We start from the raw sequence: 21691 nt of genomic DNA on the forward strand, positions 1-21691 counted from the left end.
CCAGAGCAAAGGGGAGAAACTCTGTGTGCTTTGAGCCTCCTGAAACTCTCTGGGGCTGGGATGGCAGCGGGAGGCAGCAGCACCATCGCTGCCAGGGATCAAATGTGCAGAGGGACCCATGCAGGGTCCTCCCAACGTCATCTCCACCTGTAAGTACACTTGCACAGCTCCATCCCACAACCCTTCCTTTTCTGGAGGTTCCTCCTTGTTATCCTCATGATTAGTCAGGCAAGCCAACAATTTACACCTGTGAGTAACAGTTTACCAAGCTGGCAGCCCAAACCGCAGTGGCATCCAGACTGCTGGAAGAGAAAGGCTGGGAAAGCAAAAACCCAAGGGTTTGGATTTTGCATGTCTCCTGCCTTCGCATCCCCTGGCCCAGGGCACGGTTTGGGCACTACTACTGATTAATACAGGGGGAGGTTTCATCCTCACCTTCACAAAGCTGTCGAGGTCTTTGCTTGCCCTCTCCAATACCATGTCAGGTCTGAGCAGTGGTCAGTGGACCCTAAGAATCCCCTGCCCAGGGCAAGAGCCCGCAAGGGCTGCGGTGTCACAAGGGTATGTGCAGGGGGTAGTGGGAGGGGAGACTTCGGGGTGGGCTGAGTAGCTCTGAGCCCAGTCACTCACCTTCTCTGCCTTTTCTCCCCTGCCCCCCATCAGTGCTGCTGTTGTGTCAAGTAGTGGCACTGTTGAGTACATTAACCCAGGGCTGAGCATTGCAGCCACACCGAGTGTGAGCGTGTGTGTGCTTGTGTGCCATTTATTCCCCCCCCCCTCCCCCCGGCAGTGCTGCAGGACTCCGGGAGCGACAGAAACCGGGGAAAGAGAGCCGAAGCCCCCAGAAGCCCCCAGATCTGCTTAAACAAATCACTGCCCCCCTCAGAGAGGAAGAGGGAGGGAGGGGGAAACCCAGACCCAAAGACAAAATACAAGACAGAGGAAAAAAAAATAAATCAGCGGGGAGTAAAAAACGGCCCCCAAAACACCCCCTTGCTGAGACGGGAGGTGGAAACGGGTGCGCGCCCATTAAAGACTCGGGGTGCTGGAGGGGATCCCCCCGCCTCCTCTTTGCCCTCCCCCGGCCCGGCGCGGGGCAGTGCGGCCCTCCGGCACCAGCACCCGGGTCCGTTCTGGAAAAGAGAGCAGGAATAAAGGGAACAGCTTCCTCGCCGACAAAAAAAAAAAAAAAAAGTCTTTTTCTCCTTTTTTTTTTCTTCAACTCCTCGCCGGGAAAAAAAACAAAAACGAAAACGCTTCCCCTCCCCGCGCCCCCCTGCAAGAGGCCCCAAAACAACCGGCAACAACGAACAGGCAGCAAAAAAAAAAAAAAGCCCCCATTCAAAACCAAAATCAAAAACAAAGAAGGAAAAGAAAAGGAAAAGCGAGAAGCGAGAGAGAGAGACAAGCTCCATCGATTTCAAATCCAGGATTTTATCCGGTACATTATTATTTTTTTTATTTTTGCTCTCCCTTTTTTTTTTTTTTTTTTTTTTCCCTTTTTTGCCTCCTTCCCTTCCTCCTCCTTTCTTCCCCCCCCCCCCCCCCCCATCCTCCTTCTAACCCCCCTTTTCCTTTCCATTTTATTTTGGATCCTGCCAAATTTAGCCGGGATTGCTCTCTGAGTCTTGCGTGTTAATTTGATTTACTCTAGGATTCCGGCTTCCGAGACGCCATTCTTCCCCCCCCCCCCCCGCTCTCTCTCACTCTGTTTATCTATCTATCATTTATCTAGCGAGTTCTCCAGCTGTCTGTCCGTCCATCTCCCTCTCCCCGGGTGCTTTCCCTCCTCCCCCTGCCTTCCTCCCTCTGCGCGTGCTGCGCGGCCGTGCGCTCCCCTAATCTGACAGATGAACACCGCCATGGGTTTGCCGCAACACAAGCAAAAGCACCTTTGGGGGCTGTAGCGAGGGCTCGAAACCGGGATCTAAAAGAGAAGAGACAAGAAGGGGAAAAGCCGAGGGAGGAGGAAGAAAGAAGAAGAAGAGGAAGCTGCTAAGAAGCCCCCGCTGCCGTTTTTTGGGGGGATATGGGTTAGTAAAAAAAAACAAAACAAAACAAACAAAAAAACCCGACAAAAACCGGGAGGCATCGAGGAAAGGTCTGTCTTGCTGATCCGGATTGCGGGAGGGTCTCATCCTTTTTCCTTTCCTTTCCGTTAATGTCGTCTCCTTTTATTTTCGTGTTGTGACTTCGCAATGGCGCGGAAAGGGCTTTATTGGGGGGGGGGGGGGGTGGATGTTCTCTGCCCTGCGACACCTGCGAGCCCTCTTCCCTCGACCCCTTCCCATGCTTTGTAGCTGCCGGGGGTTGCATGGGCGCTTTTTTTTTTTTTTTTTTTTTTTTTTTTTTTTTTTTTTTTTTGGGGGGGGCGGGGAGGGTTACGAGCGTGCTGCTGGGAAGGGGTTGCAATTTTTTTAGGAGTTTGCATAATGTGTCGCCCCCTTTTACCTCCCCTCCCCCCCCAAATTCGCTAGCCTGTATGTGTTCCCCCAGAGGGGTCGCGGGGAGGTGGCAGCTCTGTGTGGGGAAAGCAGGGGGGAGAGTCGCCCCGGCTTCGTAAATTGCAGGTTAAGTGGAGCTAGAGAGCAACTCTGTAACCTTTTTGGGATCCGTGAGTGTGAGCAGGTGGGCATGAGGGTGGGCGTGCACCCCCCCCCCCGGGGCTCGGCTCCTCTACCCCTCTGGCATTGGACAGGAGCGGGGCTGGGGGGTATTTAGAGGTGTGGGATCCCCCGCTCGTTGTCAGAGTGAGGTGTGTTGTTAATTGGGGGGTAATTAGTCCCTGCGCAACGCCCCCAGTGAGCTCGGGGGGGAAAGTAGTGTGTATATGTTTGCAAGTATTTGTGTGAGTTTGTATGAGAGTGTATGTGTGTGTATGAGTGATTGATTGTGTGTGTGACTGTGTGAGTGTGTGTGTGCATGAGTGTGTCGGGGGAGTGTGTGAGTGTTTGTGTGTGTGGGAGAGTGTGTGTGTCTGTGTGAGTGTAAGTGAGTATGTCTGTCTGTGTGTATGTTTGTATGTGTGTGAGCCGGGGGGGGGGGCACAACCCAGGCTGTAGCTGAGGTCAGCTGTTGTCAGCCCCAGCCCTGGTGCAAGGCTCCCTGCCCACATAGACACACGCACACCGACACTCTTTCACACACACATATGCATGCACATTCATGTGCACATGCACACAGAGAGACACACTTATACATGTACACATGATCACATGCACTCACACATATACTTGCACACACCACACAGTCATGCATGTACACTTGTGTACACGCATGCATGCACATACATGCACAACTGCATGTACACATGCACTCACACCCACATGCACACAAATGCACACACGCTCTCTCACACACTCCCTCACATACACACAATCTCTCGCACACTCACAGACACCCACACTTACCCTCTCACAGTCCCCCCGCACCACGGACATGGGGAAATCAGGTCTCTGACATGAAGCAGTGGCTGCCTCCTGCCCTGCTCACAGGGTGCAGTGTGCGGGTGAGTGTGGGATTCGGTGAGTGTGTGTGTCCGTGTGTCCGTGCAGTACCCTAGCACCATCCGCCACACTGTATTTGGCGCAGCTTGCCACTGCCTGTGCGTATTCCTGTCCCTACAAAGGCCGCTGAGAGAAGGATTTCCGATTCGTTTCCGCTTCCAATAAACGCTGCTGATAATCTCGGGCCTGATGTTCCAAGGGCACCTCACCACCGGCAGCGGCCCCGGGGCTGGAGGTGACAGGGTCCCCCGGCCCCTCTGGGTCCCTGGGGCGATGCCGGGGGGTGTGAAACAACAACGGGGTGCCCCCACCCCGGGCTGCTGCTGGGGCCGAGGTGTTGGGGCTCTGCCTGAAATGTCTGTCTGTCAGGTGTGCGAAGCGCTGAGCTGCCAGCCCTCTACTGCCAGGGAGCGTATCGCCACCCCTCGGCAGCGACAGCGGCTCTCTGTGGGAAAAGGAGTGTTGGGGGCCATGGCCCCAAGCGGCAGCAGCCCCCGACCCGCCTGCCTCAGGCCGGGACGACTGGGGAGCATTGCCCCAAACCTGCAGAAACACAGGGGGAAAACACCTCGGGGTGCAAACCCCCACGCCAGCCTTCTGCGTGAAGGGAGACACCCATTTTTTTTTTTGTTTGTTTGTTTTTCTTAAATTCAGTTTTGGCCATTTGCCTTTTAGCCGAAAGGGGAAAAACCCTCCAAACAATGTAGTTGTGCTTTAGCCTCTGCTCTTAGCTCGGAAGGGTTATGTAAAAGTAGGGGGGGAAGCAGAAACACAGTGAACGGAGACTTCTCTTCCATCTCTTATTAGCTTTTTTTTTTTTTTTTTTTTTAACCTCTCAGACTCAAAGTTCTAATTGAAACCAGAAATCTATTGAGAAGTAACTAAGCCAAGAAAACCTCTGTTTTCTCTGCAACTAGGGATGGGGAATAAATACTTTTTTTTTTTTTTTCTGATATTATTTCAAGTTGCTTGAGCTCTTTGGTTCCTGTCAAAAAGCCCAGCATAGATTATTAACACATTATCATTTTAGGAGGATGCACTTTCTGAAATGCAATAAAATAGTGTGTTAGGTTAGTGCAGAGCCATAAACTATGCTAGTTGTTGGCAAATAAAAGAAACAGTGGCCATGATTTATTATTAATAATAATTGTAACTGAACTATTTAGCTTGACTTGATACTTGCTGGGTTTCTCTACTGAGGTTTCTCAGTATCATTTCCAATAATGTACTTTGATTAAGTTGGGAACTGTTCTTTAATAATTGCTATGGCCACATGCTTAATTAACACAAGAAGTTAAATGCTTGAAAAGGTCCAACCATCATTTTTTGGCTTCAGATGCTGCTTAATCTCCTCTTCTGGTCTGTTTTGAACCCATCCTTTGAGCTCCTTTCCCCAGCACACATGTTTCTTAGGTGTAAATGCCAGATTACCAACAGGAGACTTGTTTTCCATTACAAGATTTGGCTAATCCCAGTTTCAGTGATGTTTTTTTGCCCTCTCAGCAGGGCTTAATTGCTCACACGTAATCTTTCCCTTCTGTTTTCTTTCCTCTTTGGACAACAGGATTGAAAAACTCTTGCCTTGTGCTTGGAGACTTGCAATTACACAGCAATTTTGAGTCTTGACCCAACTAGTAGCAAGAAAGACTGTTGTCTAATGAACCACGTAAAAACAGTTCTGGGATCCAACAGATAGCTGTGCTGGAAATGAAAGATCTCCCAGTGAATTGATTACTGATTTGTTTAACCATATGCCCAGGCGTCTTTCTTGCTGCCTCTTAACTACCTATCTCTGGAGTATCTGTTATCTGTGCGTCTGCAACGATGTTGAAAAGAAGCATTAATGCCTGCCAAAATGTGCTCTGTGATGCATGGATTTAAGCTACGTTTAGAAAGTTCAGCCTGACATTTTTGCCTACCATAACATGTGAGCACACTGGGTTTTGAGCATTTAAGTGCTGCAATTAAACATGCGTTTGACAAGGGGAGAAGTGCTGCTAGGTTGTGCATGGAGAAGAAAATGGGTAGTCAGATGAAACCCATTGCAAAACCTAGCCTCAGCTGACTTGTTGCTGGGAAATCCAGGCGATTTTAGGACATCAGTGATCCAAGGTTTAGAGCTAGTCCAAAGCCTAGCAAGAAAGGCGGGAATCTGTGGGACAACTTCAGCAGAGAAGGTTCCCAATGTTTTGCTGCAGGGCTTGTGGTTTCTACTGGGACTGGTTTTGCTGCTGTTATAGGTTCTGCTCTTGTTACTTTCTCTCTTTTCAACTTGAAAAAAAAAAAAGTTTCCTTTCCTGTTATTATTGTTGAGGAAATGAAATGACTCATACTTTTAGGAAATTGTCATCTTGATTAAAGATAGGCTTTAAAACCCCTCAACTACAGGTTTTAGCCTGGGGGGACTGTCAGATCTGAAAATCATTTCCAAACTTTCAAGGTTGGGATTGCTTTGCCTTCTGATATGAAATCACATTGCAAGTTAGCACAGTTACTTTTGAGATGTTCTCAAACCCTTAGAGATGGCTTCTTTCTCCTTCTCCCATGTAAAAGCTTCACTTGATGTGGCTTCAAAAGTTCATTGCACCTTCAGACCTGCTCAGCAATCAGGTGCTGTGAACAAGCGCAGCTCCCCCCATAGCCCCCTGGGTTCTGCGGTCATGTTTAACTGGAAGGGAGAGCAAGGTGAGGGGAATACGTAGTTGGGGCTGAAAAAGGAAGGCTACATCATTCCTTAAACTGAATAAAAGCAGTCAGAGAATTTGACGTCTTGTCCTTCAGAGCTGGGGAAATGTGTGAAGGAAGTAGGGGGTGGTGATTTCTGTTTATCAGCTCTTGAGAGTGAGCAGAGTTCGGGGCAATTTTTCCCTTTTGGAGATGGATTTACTTTGCAGCACAGATTGTCCAAACACAGTGATGAGCTTTTACTGTGGGGCAGCTGGATATGAAAAGAAATCTTCTGACATTATTTCATTTAGGCTTTTGTTGTCTTATGAAATTGAACATTTCAAAGAGTTCTCAGATTAGTCAATTCTTTCTACAAAAGGCCAAATTGAAACTCTGGACCTCAGACATCTTGGAGACAGAAAGGACTTGATCCAGGTTTGGTTTTGATCTTTCTGTCCCTAGTTTACTTCCCAGCTGGGGAACTTTGCAAGGTCCCAGACCTCTGTATCTCTATGATCTTTGACCAGTTGCCTGTCCTCCGAACCCATGTGCTGTTGTCAGTGTGTGGCGATGACCCTGTTGACTTGAGATATGAAGGGGAAAGTGATGGGGCTGAAGCACAGGTGACAAAACAGGAAGACACCAAAGAAGTACTCAGTCACTGGTGTTGCTCACAGACCAGATACTCTTGTTTAATAGTAGTGACAGTGGTGGGGCTCTTGTATGTGTGCATCCAGCACAGGGGTCTTGTGTGGAAACAAGGGCTTGTGCAAGTAATGAGGATGAGCCTGAGTTGTCTTCCCCATGCAGGGTTCACGAGTCTGATGTACTTTTCTGAAAGCAAGCTCAGTGTGTGGAAAAACCATGCAGGAGGTGGCCAATTTCTGTACAAACCTGAGGTCAGAAGGTGGCGGGGAGGTCCTGACCTGCCCTGGTGAATACAGGAGCATGGGGTGGGCAAATACTCTGCTCTGCAGTCTGTCATATACTGGGATAGAAATGCCTGGTGGAGAGGGGTATTGGGGTTGAGGCTAAACACTGTGGCTGGGGAGACCCTTAGTCAGCCTCTTACTTTCTCCAAAGTAGTGGGATGTTGTTCCCATTGCTGTCCCGAGTTGTTAAGGACCGTATGAATGCAGCAGTGAATGATAGCAGTTTCCTCTACTCTAGTACAGTATCTCCTATAATAGTGCTTGGGAAAGCTGTTCAGAAGAATGTGTGGTAGGCAGGCATGGGGCAACCCAGGACTCACTTGAATACCTCAAAATTAGAGATGGGTTAAAGATCGGAAGCCTGAGGTTTTATGTTACTTTGAAATTTTTGTTAGCCTTAACCTTTAAAACTGAGAGCTACATATGTATACAATGAATCATTCTGTTCCTGTTCCTTATATTTTAGCAGATGGGGAAGCTGGTTTTAAGTTGGAAGGGAGAAAATGATGATACTCAAACCAGAGGTCAAGCTACAAGGTGTTATAAGCACGTATTTCCTCCATACGAATCCACGTATCCCGAGTATCCTACTGATGTGATTTCTAAGACTTGGACACTGGCCTAACTTCCCTGTGTGTTTCCAGACTCAGTGTGTTCTGGAGTGATGCTGTGATCCGTACCCACCTCTCCTTGAATCTTGCTAATTTTTTGGCTTTGGAGAATGCAATGGGGTTTCCACTGGAAACACCTCTGAAATTCTATTATTTTGCTAGAAAAGGAAATCCTTCCTGTAGTTTTTTTCTTCCTTCTTCCTTTTTCTCTAAAACCTTCCTATGGAGCTCTATAGTGTGGATTCAGTAGTATTTTGTACAGGGAAATAATTCTCTGCTGAATTCTTCAGTTCTTTTTCAGAAGGGATCAGAGATGTGAAGCTTAACTAGGGGAGTTTAGTAAGTGTTTGAACAGGATTGTATACATGCAAAGTATTATAACAGGCATCTGGGCAAAGTGTTATTATACATGCCCATTATTCCCAAGGTTGCAAAACAGTTTAAAATATTAACCCATATATTCACATCCTTGTAACTTCCATAAACTTTCACCTAATGGGCTGAAAAATGTCATACTTTCTCTTTGCTTGATGGCAATTTTCTTCCTGAAAGGTTGAATGAATTCCCTACAGCTGTCAGTTGTTCCTTTTTTTTTTTTTTTTTTCTTTTTTCCAATTTATTCAGAAAAAGTGAGGGTGGGGGAAGAAGGGGAAACACTTTTCTCTTTTAAATTATTCTAACCATACGCTTTTAAACAGGGCAACAGTCTAACCTGCTGCACTTTGAGCTAATAAACGGATATAAACATAGGGCTTGTTGAAGGCCCATGTCTTCTTTTAGTGTCTGAGGGTAACAAAAAAAATGAAGGTCATGGCTTCTGAAGCTATGACAATTTAAAAGTGTCATTGTGGACATCCTAAAGTCAATCAAGATCTTTTAGTCTGTTGGCTTTAACAGTGAGGCACCTTCCTTACAAATCCTGCTAAGTGCCATAAATGTCACTTGCTATAAGTGCTGGTTTACATTAGATTCCAATTTTGTGTCATTGAGGTAGTCACAGAAACACTGATCCTGCTCCTCCATCCTTTTATTGGAGTTGAAGACACATCTGCTCTTAAAATATCCTAACTTTCGCACATGGCTTTCAGGCTAGAATATTTTGTTAAGGCCTCACTCAGACCTTCCAGGGCCTAAAGGAAAACCTCTAACAAAAAATAATATAATATTACAATAACAAGTAGCTGCATCATAGCTCAAGGTGGGGACTGGGACCCTATGAAAATCTGCATTTGTCTCCTGGCACCCCTCTCCCACAGAAGAGCGCAGTGGCAGATGCCTCCCTTCAGGCCCTGAGAGTCCTAAGCAAAGGACTTGGACTGGGAGCACGGGGACCTGTAGGTCATTAGTGGAAAGAATGGGCACCCAGAACTGAGCTGACCCCCAAATTCTGACCCCATCTTGACCCTTAATATCTTCCTGAAGTCTGTGGTGTTACAAGGGAGTAATGACCCAAAGTCCTGTCCCTGCTCAGATGGGGATTTGAGTGCTTCCTGCCTGTTTGCCTCCTTGGACGGAGCTGGACCCAGACATGTGCAACACCTCTCAAAGAGCACAATGAAGTGGTTCAGCTGGAGAGGCTTTTGGGGGGTGCAGGGACTCAGCAGACTCTTATCTCCCCTCTGACTCAACTTCTCCCAGCACTTCTGTAACTGTTTCCTCTTCAACCTCAATAGAGGCTACTCCTTTCCTTTGCCCACAGAAGCTGCCGGCTGTCTTGCCTTTATTCCTGTCCTCAGGTCTTCCACTGGCACACTCTGTCTAACGTTTATGCCTCTTGACTCCTCTGTCCTGGCACTGTGGGCTGCTCTTTGCCTTGTGCACATCCAGCCACGTCCACTTGTGTCCTGCTCTGCGTTTGCCTCCTGCAGTTCATGAGGCTCTAAGGGACTTTCTTGTTTTCCTGTCCCAGACATCCTCTCCTCCCTCAAAGCCAAAGGACTGATATGTTCTGCAAGGAAAGGAATCAGTCTCAGTGCCCTCCTCTAAATACCCCAAATTATTGCTCTTCCTCTTGCATGCCTTTTATGTGCTCTGTTTTCCCACAGTCCCCTCTTGATGCTGGGGATTCTTGGTACATTTTACAGCACCAAGCAAGATACCACTTCTTACTTATCACAGAAACCCACAGTGCTAAGTGTCCATGGACAAAATCCAACCTTTCTTATTCCTAGCCTCACTGAAGCATGCGGAATTGGGTAACATGGGATGTGTTGTTTGTACAGCCTCTAGACTAGGCACAGGATAGATCCTGGACCAAAGCCTTTTTGGTCCTCCTTGTGCCATCGCTCTGAGGAATGGATGCTGAGCCAAGATCTGGTGCATCCCCTATCAGATGTGTTGTTTCATTTTATTTATTTCTTTGTTTTTCCTGAAGGGAGGGAAAGCTGGTGTATTTGGCACTTGTGCAAGCGAAAATGAAATAATGGAGGAGGGGAGAAAACAGAAGAGAAAGAAGTCCCATGATAGTGGCAGTAAACAAAAACAAAGCTTTTGTTAATGATTTATGTAGAGGAATCATTTTCAACACATTTCAGAGAGCAGAGGGAAATGGTTGATCAGAGGGAGAAGGAGAGATTACTGCCCTACCACGATGGTGTTAGAAGGAGGCTACTGTGTCTGATGGCAGCTTTCCAAGAGCAGAAGCAATCTAGAAAAGTTTGGTAACAGATGATGGAATTGTACAGGGTTTTGCTTTCTTTGGCTGGTCTCTGTGGTAATATCCTTTCCCTAAATACCCATAAAACTTTCAATTTGTAGTTTGGAGTGGCTTCCACTGCCTCCAGGATGGTGCACTTGGCAAGAGCTAGGTAGAATGGAAATAGCACTTGAAGTCTTCTTGTGCATGTTGCCACTTTTTCTCAACAAGTTTTATGGCTCTTGTTAATGGAACAAGCTTTGTCCTTGTAGCAGCACACACTGCTGCACCCAGCAGAGTGCTCAGGATATTCTGCTGGTTAATCTCGGGAGCTACCTTGGGATATACATCATGCTGAGAGTGATGATGCGTAGTCTAGAGGCTCAGCAACCTGGTGTTGACCCCATGTAGGCAAATCTCCTGGCTTGGCTCTTTGTGTTGTAATGAGCTGGAGCGCAGTTGGCATCTCATTCTGCTTTTTAGTGTCCCAGAGGCCTAATCTTAACAAGGGTGATGGGTAAAAATTACATGCTCTCTGACATCACTATCCCTTGATTCAGAGGTATAAATCCAGTGAATTGAGCCCAGCTTTACAGCAGTCGTGCAGCAGCATTGGCCTCAGAGGGCACAAGTGGGATGAGGTTTGTCCTTCAGAGACCAGCACTGAGCAGCAGGAGGTGTTTACAGGTCTGATGACCACACTCCCTTCCCTCACACCCAGATGTAGCTCCAGGTTGTGAGTGAGTAGATTTATAAAACCTTGGCACGGTTCTTAGGCAGGAGCTCGTAAAAGTCCTTGAACAACATGATGGGCATCTCTCCTCCTACCACAGATGGGTGCTTTGCTATGCTGGCTGTTGCCACAGCTGTACCTTGGGCAGTATTGCTTTTATGGGCCTAATGATTTATGGCTGTGTCAGTTGTTTAATCATTCAGTTGGCCCTCCCTTCAGTGCGGCACGATAGTTACTTACATAGAAAGGTGACTATCTAATCTAATTATGGACTCTCAAACCTAGTTATGGAGTCAAATGATTCCATAATCTACTCTTAATGTCTCTATGTTGAGAAGACAGATACACACATGTGTAATGTGCACACTTACATGCCTCCTTAATTATGGATATGCTTGGGCTCTCATTTATTTCTCTCTCTTTATCTTGGGGAGAGATGCTTGCAGCCTCATCTGGTTGTGAGAAATCTTCAGATTATCTTGTCTTTTCCCCTCCAGTGTGGCTTTTCCTGGCTCCCTTTGCTGGGTTTGGACACACTGAGACAGAACCATCAGTCAGTTTTACTTGGTCATGCTGGTGGAGGTGCAGAGGGCTGGTAGCATTTAGACTCAGGGCAATCCAAAGGAAATGAGTGAAGATTATATTTCTGCTGTTGTTCTGGTAGCTGTCATTAATCTTTGCACCTTATTTTCATGTGGATAGATCACGCCTGAGATAGCTTGCACCCTTTCAGAAATAATCCTCACATAACCAACGAGAAATCAGAGGCAGAGGTGGAAGGACTGGAACAAAAGCAGCGGATGCCATGGAGAGCAGGGGACTACATGGAGAGCAGTCACCTTTCTTCTGTGTAACCCCCTCTGCATCAACTCGCCCCATTAATGAATCATATGCCCTAGTTAGTTAGTTGGCTTTGTAGATAATCTGTGGATTATAGGCCTTCACATATGGTCATTCTGAACACAATTATCCCTATGAGTTGAGAATCTCGTACAGTATCTGGTGTATATCCACATACATTTTATGCATGTCTGTATCCATAGATGGATAGCTTATCATATAGATGGGAGTTTTAGCAGTGTATTTAAAATTGTTATGCAGTAATGAGTCCAATTTACCCAGTGTTGGAGATGAAGGGCAAAAAATATATCATGGAAGCACAGAATGGCTGAGGTTGGAAAGACCTTTGGAGATTGTCCAGTCTACTGTGTTGCTCAGCGCAGGGTCACCTAGGACAGGATGCTCAGGGCTGTGCTTGGTTGGGATTTGAACATCACCAGACCATCTCCAATTTTTTGATAAAAGATTTTTTTTTTTCTTCTTGAAGGGGAAGTCTTTCTGCCTTGTTTCTGTACAGACTGACATGAGGCAGGTGCAAGAGAGAGGGTGTTTTCTGTGGGATCTACAGTGTGGATGGAAAATAGCTGCCACAGTCATTTTTCCAGCTCCCTGCCAAAGCTGGGTTGCTCTTGCAGAGTATCAGGGGCGCAGGAAGTAACTAAGGCTGAGGTTCAAAGATGCGATGAATCTAGCCCCAAGGCTCTGAGCAGCAGATTAAACATGCTGCTGGTGCATGATAATGATCCTGTATAAACTCATTTGCCTGGTTCAAATCTGATAAATAAATAGTGGTGGCTTAATTTCATCCCAGCAGGCTTTGTACTACATCAGACTGTGTCACCTGCCTGCACCATGCTGGCTTTATGACTCACAAGTTGTCCCCATCCTCTGGGTCTGCTTTTAAATTTGCACAAAGGAACCTTGACCTCCATCTTGTGCACTCTGGTCCATTCGATAAAAGTGTGATCATGCTCCTGTGCCTGGTCTGCATCAAATTTGTGCTGCTGAGTAATCTGGCAGTGCACAGACCCTGTACCATAAGCTGTGTGGTCACAGCACTGTGCTTGAAATTCATAGATTTTTTTTGCAAAGCAATAATGATGAACTAGGTTGGGGGCTCTTTTTGTATTACTAATGCAGGTTAACTGAGTTCAGCACAGCTTGCTGCATGTCAGGCTTTTTTTTTTTTTTCTTTTTAATCTCCCATGATGGATTCTAAAGTTTCACTAATACTTCTCATAAAAGCAGGTTTCTGACCAAAACTTTCCCTTGGATGTAATGTAGGTTGTCTGCTGACCTCTGCCCCAGAGGCAGCTGTGTTTCAGCAGTGGCATTTAAAATCGAGGAAGCAACCCAGGAGTCTTTGGAGTGAAAGGTGATATGTCATAATTAAATATTGCTGTATAGTCTCCAGTGCTTTTTGTGGTGAATGGTTTTAAAAAGATGGTGCATAAAGAGGCTTCCAGGATTTCTGATATTAGATTAGGGATTTTGCAACTGTATTTTGCATGACAGAATATGAGACCCCAAGACAACATGACAGATGTGGGGCTCCACTTCACTTTTGGTATGATGCTCTCAGACTTGTGCCTCAGTTTCCCCTTGTTTGAACGGAACCTGTTCAATAGATTTTTTTATTTTTTTTTCATTTTCTTCGCAAGGCATTTTGGACTCTATAGCTAAAACAAAAGCAATCTGTAGCTACAGTCATGCCTAAGATTAGTGTACTCTGGGATTTGGGTAACATCTTTTAAAATTGCTTTGAGCTCTCTTCTGGTGCTCATGTGTTTGAGCAAATCAGCCAGAGCAGCAGCACAAAGGCTGGGCAGCTGAACCTGGCTTGCTTGTGTTTACCTAAGCAGTGGTGCCTCTGCACTTCTGTTTGCTTATTACAAACACGATTGTTACTGGGCACAGGGCAAAAGCTGTGACAAGTATTATGCCTGCTTTCATTTCATGGATAATCCCAAACATGGTGGATTCCTTCCTCCCTTCCTCCCTTCCTTCCTCTCCCCCCCTCCAGCAAGGCAGTAGGCTCTCACTTTTTGTTTTTATCCTTAGCAAATTTTCAGTTTAATCACTTAACAGCCCTGGTATCCTAATACAAGTGTGAGCAGTTGCCTAAGGCAGGAGAAGGGAGTGTATTTTGAGCCCTTAATGGCAGGCATCTAGTATGATCTTAAGGGAGGTCTTCTCCTTCAGGCCTTTACCTCTAGGAGTATGTTTGATAAGAGACATATGAGCAGCTAGGCTGAGCATACAGGTATTTGATTATTTCTCAGTACTTATCAGAGGAAGTGTGAATTTCTCCCTAATTAAGAGCTAATCCCAACTTCTGTGAAATTTGTTATCATTCACCTGTGAATTATCCTCCTCAAATTTAACTTGACTGCAGGAAACCTGCTAGCAGTAACGCTTTCCTCTGAGAGCTTAATTTGGCTGGTGAAGTACCTCTGCAGTTGCTTGTTGAACAGGAATTGATGCTTGTGAGCCTGGGAGAGGGCAGTTTGGGTAGGCATTTAAAAGCCTCTCTTAGCTGTTTAAAATAAAGCTAGGAAGCTTGGGGAAAAAAAAAAAAAAAAAAAAAAAAACAGCATTCTTGTTTCCAGGTCTGCACTTTGCCAGCTAAAGTGGAAATGCTGCTGGAGGACAAGTGTTTGTTGCCTCCCCTTCACTGCTTGTGCTTGCAGGCCAGCCCAGAGCTGGGGAGATACAGGACATGAGGAAGAGGGAGAAGCCCAGGAAACTGCAGCTGAATCAGAACCTGAGGTTTTCCCAGTGACTTCAGCAGGGGCAGTTTGGGGATTGTTTTTTTCCCTAGTTTTGAAGCTCAGATCCCTATATCTTTTGGGGGAGATGCTAGAAAAAAGCTATTGCCACTGCAGTTGAAAGCACGGGGCTGAACAGCTCCTCTTGCAGAGCTGCAGTGTGCCCCAAGCTGAGGAAAGGGAAGGTTGGGACTTTGCCCAGGAGGTTACTCGTTCAGGAGCCTGAAGTGAGGTTTCCTGATTAGTCAAAGTGCTTGTAGCCTGCCCAAACAAGAAAGATGAGTATAGTGTTCCTGCACCTGAGTCATTTAACTATTAACCCTGAAGGAGAGTAAGGAGATACCTTAAAAAAAATAAAATAAAATAAATCACCCAGTTAATTCAGTGTAGTGTTTGAATGCAGGGTTCTTTGTTGCTACCTGTTGGTCTGGTGATATCATCATTTGCTGGCTCTTGGCATGATAGGAGGCTAATATTTTAAAGCTGGTTTTAGTGTGAACTTATCTGATGCTGGTATAATGTGGTGCCTTTATTCAGATGTTGCTGGTTTCTACTAACCCTGAGGTGCTGAGACCCCTTGGGGCAGGAGCCTGGCTTTGGGTGAGGCCTCCATAAAACGCTGAGCTGGGAAGGGTGTTTTGGGTACAGAGTCAGGAGCTTTATCTCATGTCCCATTTGACGTAAGGTCCCAAGAGGTTTTGTTCTTTACGCCATATACTGTGGTCTTTTCTCTACACCCTTGGTGGCTGAGGGTGTGGTGGCCGCATCCTGCTGAGGCAGATGCTTCCTGTGAGAAGCCTGCTCTTTTTCACCAGCATCGAGAGAGGTTAAAAGCCTGTGGGCAGAGGTCAGCACAGAGTATTCATTGTACATTTGTGCATACCAGAGCAGTAACTCCCTGGAATGCTGCACGGCTGAGCTTTTACCACCTTGTGTTTGTGTTGCAGCACAGGAGCATGTGTACGTTGTGTCCATCTCCAAGGAGATTAGCAATGTGAACTGGCAGATAAATAGGATGGCCTTTTTTTTGATTGGACCGGTTGGAAGAGGAAGGTAACCCTGACTGCTGTCACCTCCATAGGCACAAAGGAGAGGCAAGGTGCGAGGTCAGTCAATTAGGTGGAGCAGCTCCTTGCAATTGGGTGGCTTTAATGTACTAATTGTGTTAGTAATTAGCGAGTACCACATGGTAAACACTTAAGTTCAGAACTGTGTAAGGGCATTAACTAACCCACCCTACAATGAGTCTGAACAAGGTAGGCATTATCATCCTTTCATTGGTAGTAAAAGTGAGAGACTTGCTGACCACAGGGTGAGTCAGGACAGGCATGTGAGAGACTGTAGCTCTGTTAGTTCTTCAAGATCACCTTAATTGAGGCCAGAGTGACAGCAGCTCTGGGAAATGAGCCTCTTCCCTATTGCCAGATGTGTATCTTAAGCACGTGTTATGATTTGGTGATAGGTAGCAAGTTTTTTATTTTTCCTTTACAATTTATTGCTACTAAAAATGGCCTGGAAAATCCCTGGTTGTTCTCAGATCTTGCCTGCGGTTGGTCAAGGGGTAGGGTTTGGCAGTGTAGCAGAGCTTATCTAGTGTAGGGAGCTGCTGCTGTGAGAGTAGGTCTGTGTCCCCAGCATTGACTCCTGGCAGTGCCTTCTTGTTTTCTTTTCCCTATGTTAGAAGGGATTTTCTTCTGACCCACCAGGGAGCTGTTCCAGGGTAGTAAAATAGCGGCAAATTTCTCTCTGAGATATCCTTATGTTATGTTGCGTTATGTTATCCTTATGTTAATCAGCTTGGCTGCTCTAGGGTACTAGACCCAGCCCTCAGAAATGCTGGTTCCCGCTTTGCATCAGGGAATACCCTTGAAAAGTTGCATGGGAAGCCCAGCCATTCTGTGTTTCAGTCATTTCCACACCTGCATTCAATATATATGCATGTGTTAACTTCCTTTTTTCTTCTCCTTTCTTTTGACAGTGGCAGATCTGATTTCTTCTGAGCTCCTTGCAGCCTCTAGGTGACTGGGACATTGAACTTGGCGGACAGCTGCAATTCGTTCCCTGGGATCCTACCTGCCCTTTCTCTCCCCTTCCCTTCCTGTGCTCTCCTTCCCTCTGATAAAACTCCAGTGTGTTGCGGTACTGCTATGGAGCCCAGGGAGACTTTGGGCAGCTCCCGGCAAAGGGGAGGTGAGGTGGATTTTTTGCTGGCCACTGTCGCCTCTGCAAAGCCTCCACCTGCCTCTGGCTGCACAGGAGAGATGATGCTGCCCATGGCGGGCTCAGGGAAAGGGATCCTGGTGAGCAGAAAGCGGATGGAGCCCGAAGAAGAGGATGAGCTGGGTTATGGGAGAGATGTGGATTCCACTTCTAATGCAGACAGTGAGAAATGGGTGCCAGGAGATGGGCTGGAAGAGCAAGAGTTTTCTATCAAGGAAGCTACCTTCACAGAGGGGAGTTTAAAACTAAAGATCCAAACCACCAAGAGAGCTAAAAAGCCTCCAAAGAACTTGGAGAACTATATTTGCCCTCCTGAGATCAAAATCACCATCAAGCAATCTGGGGAGCAGAAGCTTTCCAGAGCTGGGAAAAATAGCAAAGCAGCTAAGGAGGAGGACAGAGCATGCTCCAAAAAGAAGGTAAGTACTATGCTTTCCCGTATTTCCCCTTGAACCAAGTGGCAGAGGGAGAGGGTGCTTTGTGTCTGAGACACAACCTTCAGGCAGTTTATGAGACCCTGTTTGGCTACAGAGGAGACAAAACCATGCTGGTATTGTCCTGTGGTGCTGTGAGAGCTTCAAAGGTGATCTTGAGCTGTCCTTCAGGTGCACCAGTTCGAAAGGGATCAGAAGTTCAGCTGAGCCTCTTCTCTTTTTGTGCGTAATTGAGATTTAAGATTCATCTTTACATGAATGATAAATGAAGGAGCCCACTTCTAAACTGCTTTGTGTCTGAGCACTAATGCTTGAGCCTTTTGGCAGTTAAAGCTTTCAATTACATTTTTAAAATACAGGTATGTGCATAGAGAACAATTGAATTCATTCCTGTATACCAAGCAAATGGCTCCATTATTATTGATTATGGCATTGTGCTAGCAACACTATGGATATGCTTCAGAAAATACTTCTATTATAAGTCTTATTCTTCCAGATGCTTATCGTTTTCTTGAAATATCCTTCTGGAGAGAATTCTTTGGTAGCTTAAGCTAGGGTCAAAATTATATTTTTCTTCTTTTTGGTGTGTGTGTATGATTCAGTCAAGAAGAGGAACAGGGTATAAAGAAAAGATTTTATTTATATGAGCTGATTTCAGGAGAACCCTTTCTGTTTTCTTGTTGGTTTAATTTTCAGTAATGTGCCCTATACTTATATTTTTAAAAGAAATTGAATTCTGAGGCAGCACTGAGGGTGGGTGGGGGGATGAAACCTTGTGACTACTCATGTTATTTTGGGTGTAGGAGTTCTTTTTGTCCTAGGAATCAGACAAAGGAGCCTTGGTCAGGTTGAGGATTTATCACAATACAAATACTTCACTTCCACCTCTTAAGCAACGTGTGGACTCCTGTCTGAACTCATCACAAAGTCTATGTCTGATGAAAGACTCAAATAACTCAAATATCTCTAAAACCTGGAGAAATGGATCTGTGATATAGGCTTGCACCAATCTAGAGCTCAGGGGATGACTGTTCAATGTAACTTTGATCCCTTGCTGTGTACAGAAGGTCCCTGCTTCTCCTGTACCTCATACCCATGATGGATGCTCAAAGGGCTACTTTAAACCTGGAGGAGGCTACTTGCCAGTGGCCCTCTCAGGAGGCAGTGTCCTTCACAGGTTGACCTTTACCAAAAGTCTGTTGACAACTCTAAATCGGTTTCTGAAGCAGCAACATTTCCCACTGATGTGAGGCAGAGCCCAGGGAGGTTAATGTTACTGAGGGTACTTGCATTGGAAGCTGAACTTGTGTGGGGGAGAAATCAAGGGGAATTTTTCTTAGAACCCTGGTAAATGGCATACTCCTTGCACACCAAAAATAGCACAGTGGAGTTTTGGTCCAGTAATACACTGGGAATAGATTTTTCCCACCTATTGAGAAGGATGGGCTGCATTCTTAGCACTGAGCAGTGTCTTATTTCTATTTCCTTATATTCCCTGAGTACTTGCAGCAGTCTCAAGAGAAACAGTGGTTGTGTGAGACTCAGCTCAGAGACAGCAAAGGTGTTGCAAGCAATCCCTCTATGGCCAAGCAGGGAGAAAAAAGACTTGCTAACCACTGCATACCGCACATGGGTGCATGGACTGTGAAGAATATGGGTGCTTAGAAATCAGACCTTTCATTTCTGTTTATTCCTCAGTTAGATGGCTGGGGAAGGCATGTTCATTCTTTGATGTGGCTATTCAAAAAGGTTAAATAAATAAAGCTAGCTGTAATGAAACGGGGGGGGGGGGGGGTAGTGTGGTGATGTCTAGGGTGAGACTTTAATTGCTGAAAGATGAGGAGTTGGAAAGAGGCAGATCACAGTCCATATGTGTGGTTGCATCCAGCCTGTGCTTGTGTTGTGAGGTCCAAGCTGGCTCGTGCTATGCTCTCAGGCTGGGAGCGCTTGGGGTAGCACTGGCCTAATCTGACCATTTCAAAAATAAAAATAGAGAAAACACAGCAGGTGGATTCTCTGAGCAGATGGGGAGAGGCCCACTGCACCAGTGAATTGATTAGCATAACACCCAACGGCTGCTGCACAGCAGCTGCTGAGCTGGAGCTGGGCAGGCTGGAGGCAGCGTGGCAGAGAGGAGTCCCCAGCAGGGATTTGGAGGACCACAGAGCTGTGATCTTGAGGAGTTTGATGCCTAGAGACCTGTACCCAGCATCCCTGGGGTGGTGAGCATCCTGCACCCCTGTAGTCAGACAGGATTTTGCAATGCAGTTGGCTCTTAGCGCTTGGGTTATAGGATCAGCATCTCGCATCAAGGGGGTGGTGGAAGGCAAGCTGGAAATTGGTTGGAGAAGGGCTTAAGCACTGGCAGCGTGACTGCTCTAATGGCTGCTGTGTGTCTCGTGGCAGTTACAGAGATTTTTTTGTGAAGATAGAGTTCAGAGGAAGTTGCAACTCGAAATGCCCATCTGTGGGCTTTCCTGAGAGAGGAGCATACAGGTAGCTTCTGCAGATACTTGCAGAAATGCTGAAAGCTGCAGTAGTGGTTACAGTGTAATTGCCACGTTTAAATGATTCTGGTAGTTTTGATCTTGCAGTCACGTGCTGCTACAGAGTTAGGCTGTTTGCCTGTTGCTTTAATCAACACAAACTCCAGGGGGGAAAAAAAAAGTCAAAAAAAAAAAAAAAAAAAACCCTACTTTGCAGCAGCAGGGGACAAATACACTTAAACTGGTGGGGCAGATATGCAGCTGCCATTGTTTCACTGTCCTCTGGATTTTTGTCATGAGAGTTTGGCCCTATGTATATATTTCCCTTGTACATGGGCACAGTGTCATTATTTGAGTTTACCTCCTTGCTTATGGATGGGATGCAGCTTGGATTACACTCAGCTCTCCAACGACCATGCTTGTGTCTTGGGTATGGCTTGTCCTACAGTGAAACTATCCTCCTCTGTAAGGAGGAGCAAACTTTACTAGGACTTGAAAAATCATTTAAGATTGCATAATTTCAGCCACATCTCCAGTAGTCCCCAGTGCTTTGAAACACTGCTTCAGCATTCTTGAAATACACACAACACAGAGGGAAAGTAATGAAAACATGGAAGCAATTTAAGTAACAGTGTGTGGGTATGCAAAGGACTGGTAATGTCAGCAATATAAAAAGGGGCTGTGAATCGGGGATATAGTACTTATTCAGTGGCCACTTAAGGAGGAAGAAGATAAGCCTGTTCCAAAGCTTTGCGCTGTTCTGCTAATTAGGCAATAGGGTCCAGAGCCTGATTTCCAAAACTGTGGTATGGGGTGTGGTGGTGACTAGAAGGGGGCTCTGCAGAGGTGTGCTGCTCATGTGGTAGGGCCTGATTTTTCTTCCCCTCCTTTGATTCCAGCTGCTATGCTATTTAATGTATGTTTACATCTTTTAATATACTTATTGTTATAAATGAGGTCTCAACTCAATCTGAATTTTGTAATATTTATAAAACAAATATTTCTAAAAGGTATAAAAGGCAAATAAACAGTGCTGGGTGTGCGGGGAGTCTATGCTCCACCAACGTGCACAAAGGAACATCAAACATTCTAAATATACAGAACATTGCTTTACATACTAAACACAAGTATGCCTATACATACATAAAATCAGGAAAGGTAACAAACAATCCTTTAAGTTCCATGACTTAACAGTCTCCATTTTCCATTCCTTTTCTTGATTACTAACAAGTCTCCATTTTCCATTCCTTTTGAACAATATGTCTCGCTTTAAGTTGTCAAGCAACTCGGTCTTCAGGTCTTATGTATCCCGTCCTTCCTAGATTGAAGAAAAGCATATCCATCTCCTTTTCAAGGCCAATAGGCCTGGGTCAAAAGGCACGTCCAGGTCAACAGGGGGCGTAACAGCAAAAGCATTTGATGGCTGTAGCAGCAGAGAGGCCGATGGCTATGGCGTAGCAGTCGGATCAGTAAAGGAGCCCGCAGCTCCCTCACTATCTGGCAAGCCACACATTTGTGATTGTGGCTCCCACATGGCTCTTTAAGGCCTCAGAGACTGCTCGCCAGGTGCCGAGCAATCCCACTGCAACCTTGTCGTTTTTAGTTGCAGAGTCCCACACCTTGACCTCAATTTGGTCCCATATTTGAGGCTCATAAACTGTCCAATTGTTAATAAGGAGAATAAGCTGTAAGGTTACCAGGACAGTCTTTGTTTCTAAGGAGGTATGATTCCCCATAATGCGCAACTGCTTACCAGCGAAAGGCAGTTGTGTGCACGGGTCCGCTCGAGCTTCTCTGCAGCTCCAGTGCGCCTGTTTCCAGCGACTTTCTGTACGAGTTTCTCTGAGCAGTTTGCTGAG

General features: G+C 46.0%; 1 protein-coding gene across 10 annotated transcripts in view; it reads left to right on the plus strand.

The window, feature by feature from the left end:
* The first annotated feature begins 1237 nt into the window (after window positions 1-1237).
* LOC311426258 (SET-binding protein-like) overlaps window positions 1238-21691 on the plus strand; it is a 403872-nt gene continuing 383418 nt past the window's right edge. For 7 of the 10 annotated variants that reach the window (XR_014686637.1, XR_014686638.1, XR_014686639.1 and 4 more), the window contains exons 1-2: window positions 1751-2033; window positions 16671-17331. Coding sequence is in view for 3 of the 10 variants with exons in the window: in XM_084502481.1 (XP_084358607.1) it covers window positions 16840-17331 (492 nt within the window). In the remaining 7 variants the exon portion in view is untranslated. Of the gene's footprint in view, window positions 1442-1750; window positions 2034-14353; window positions 14436-15639; window positions 15799-16670; window positions 17332-21691 lie in introns of those variants that run through there. The other 3 variants (XR_014686642.1, XR_014686636.1, XM_084502482.1) reach the window with 3 other exon arrangements.

The sequence above is a fragment of the Aythya ferina genome (assembly GCF_964211825.1).
Source record: "Aythya ferina genome assembly, chromosome: W".
NCBI classification, from domain to species: Eukaryota; Metazoa; Chordata; class Aves; order Anseriformes; family Anatidae; genus Aythya; species Aythya ferina.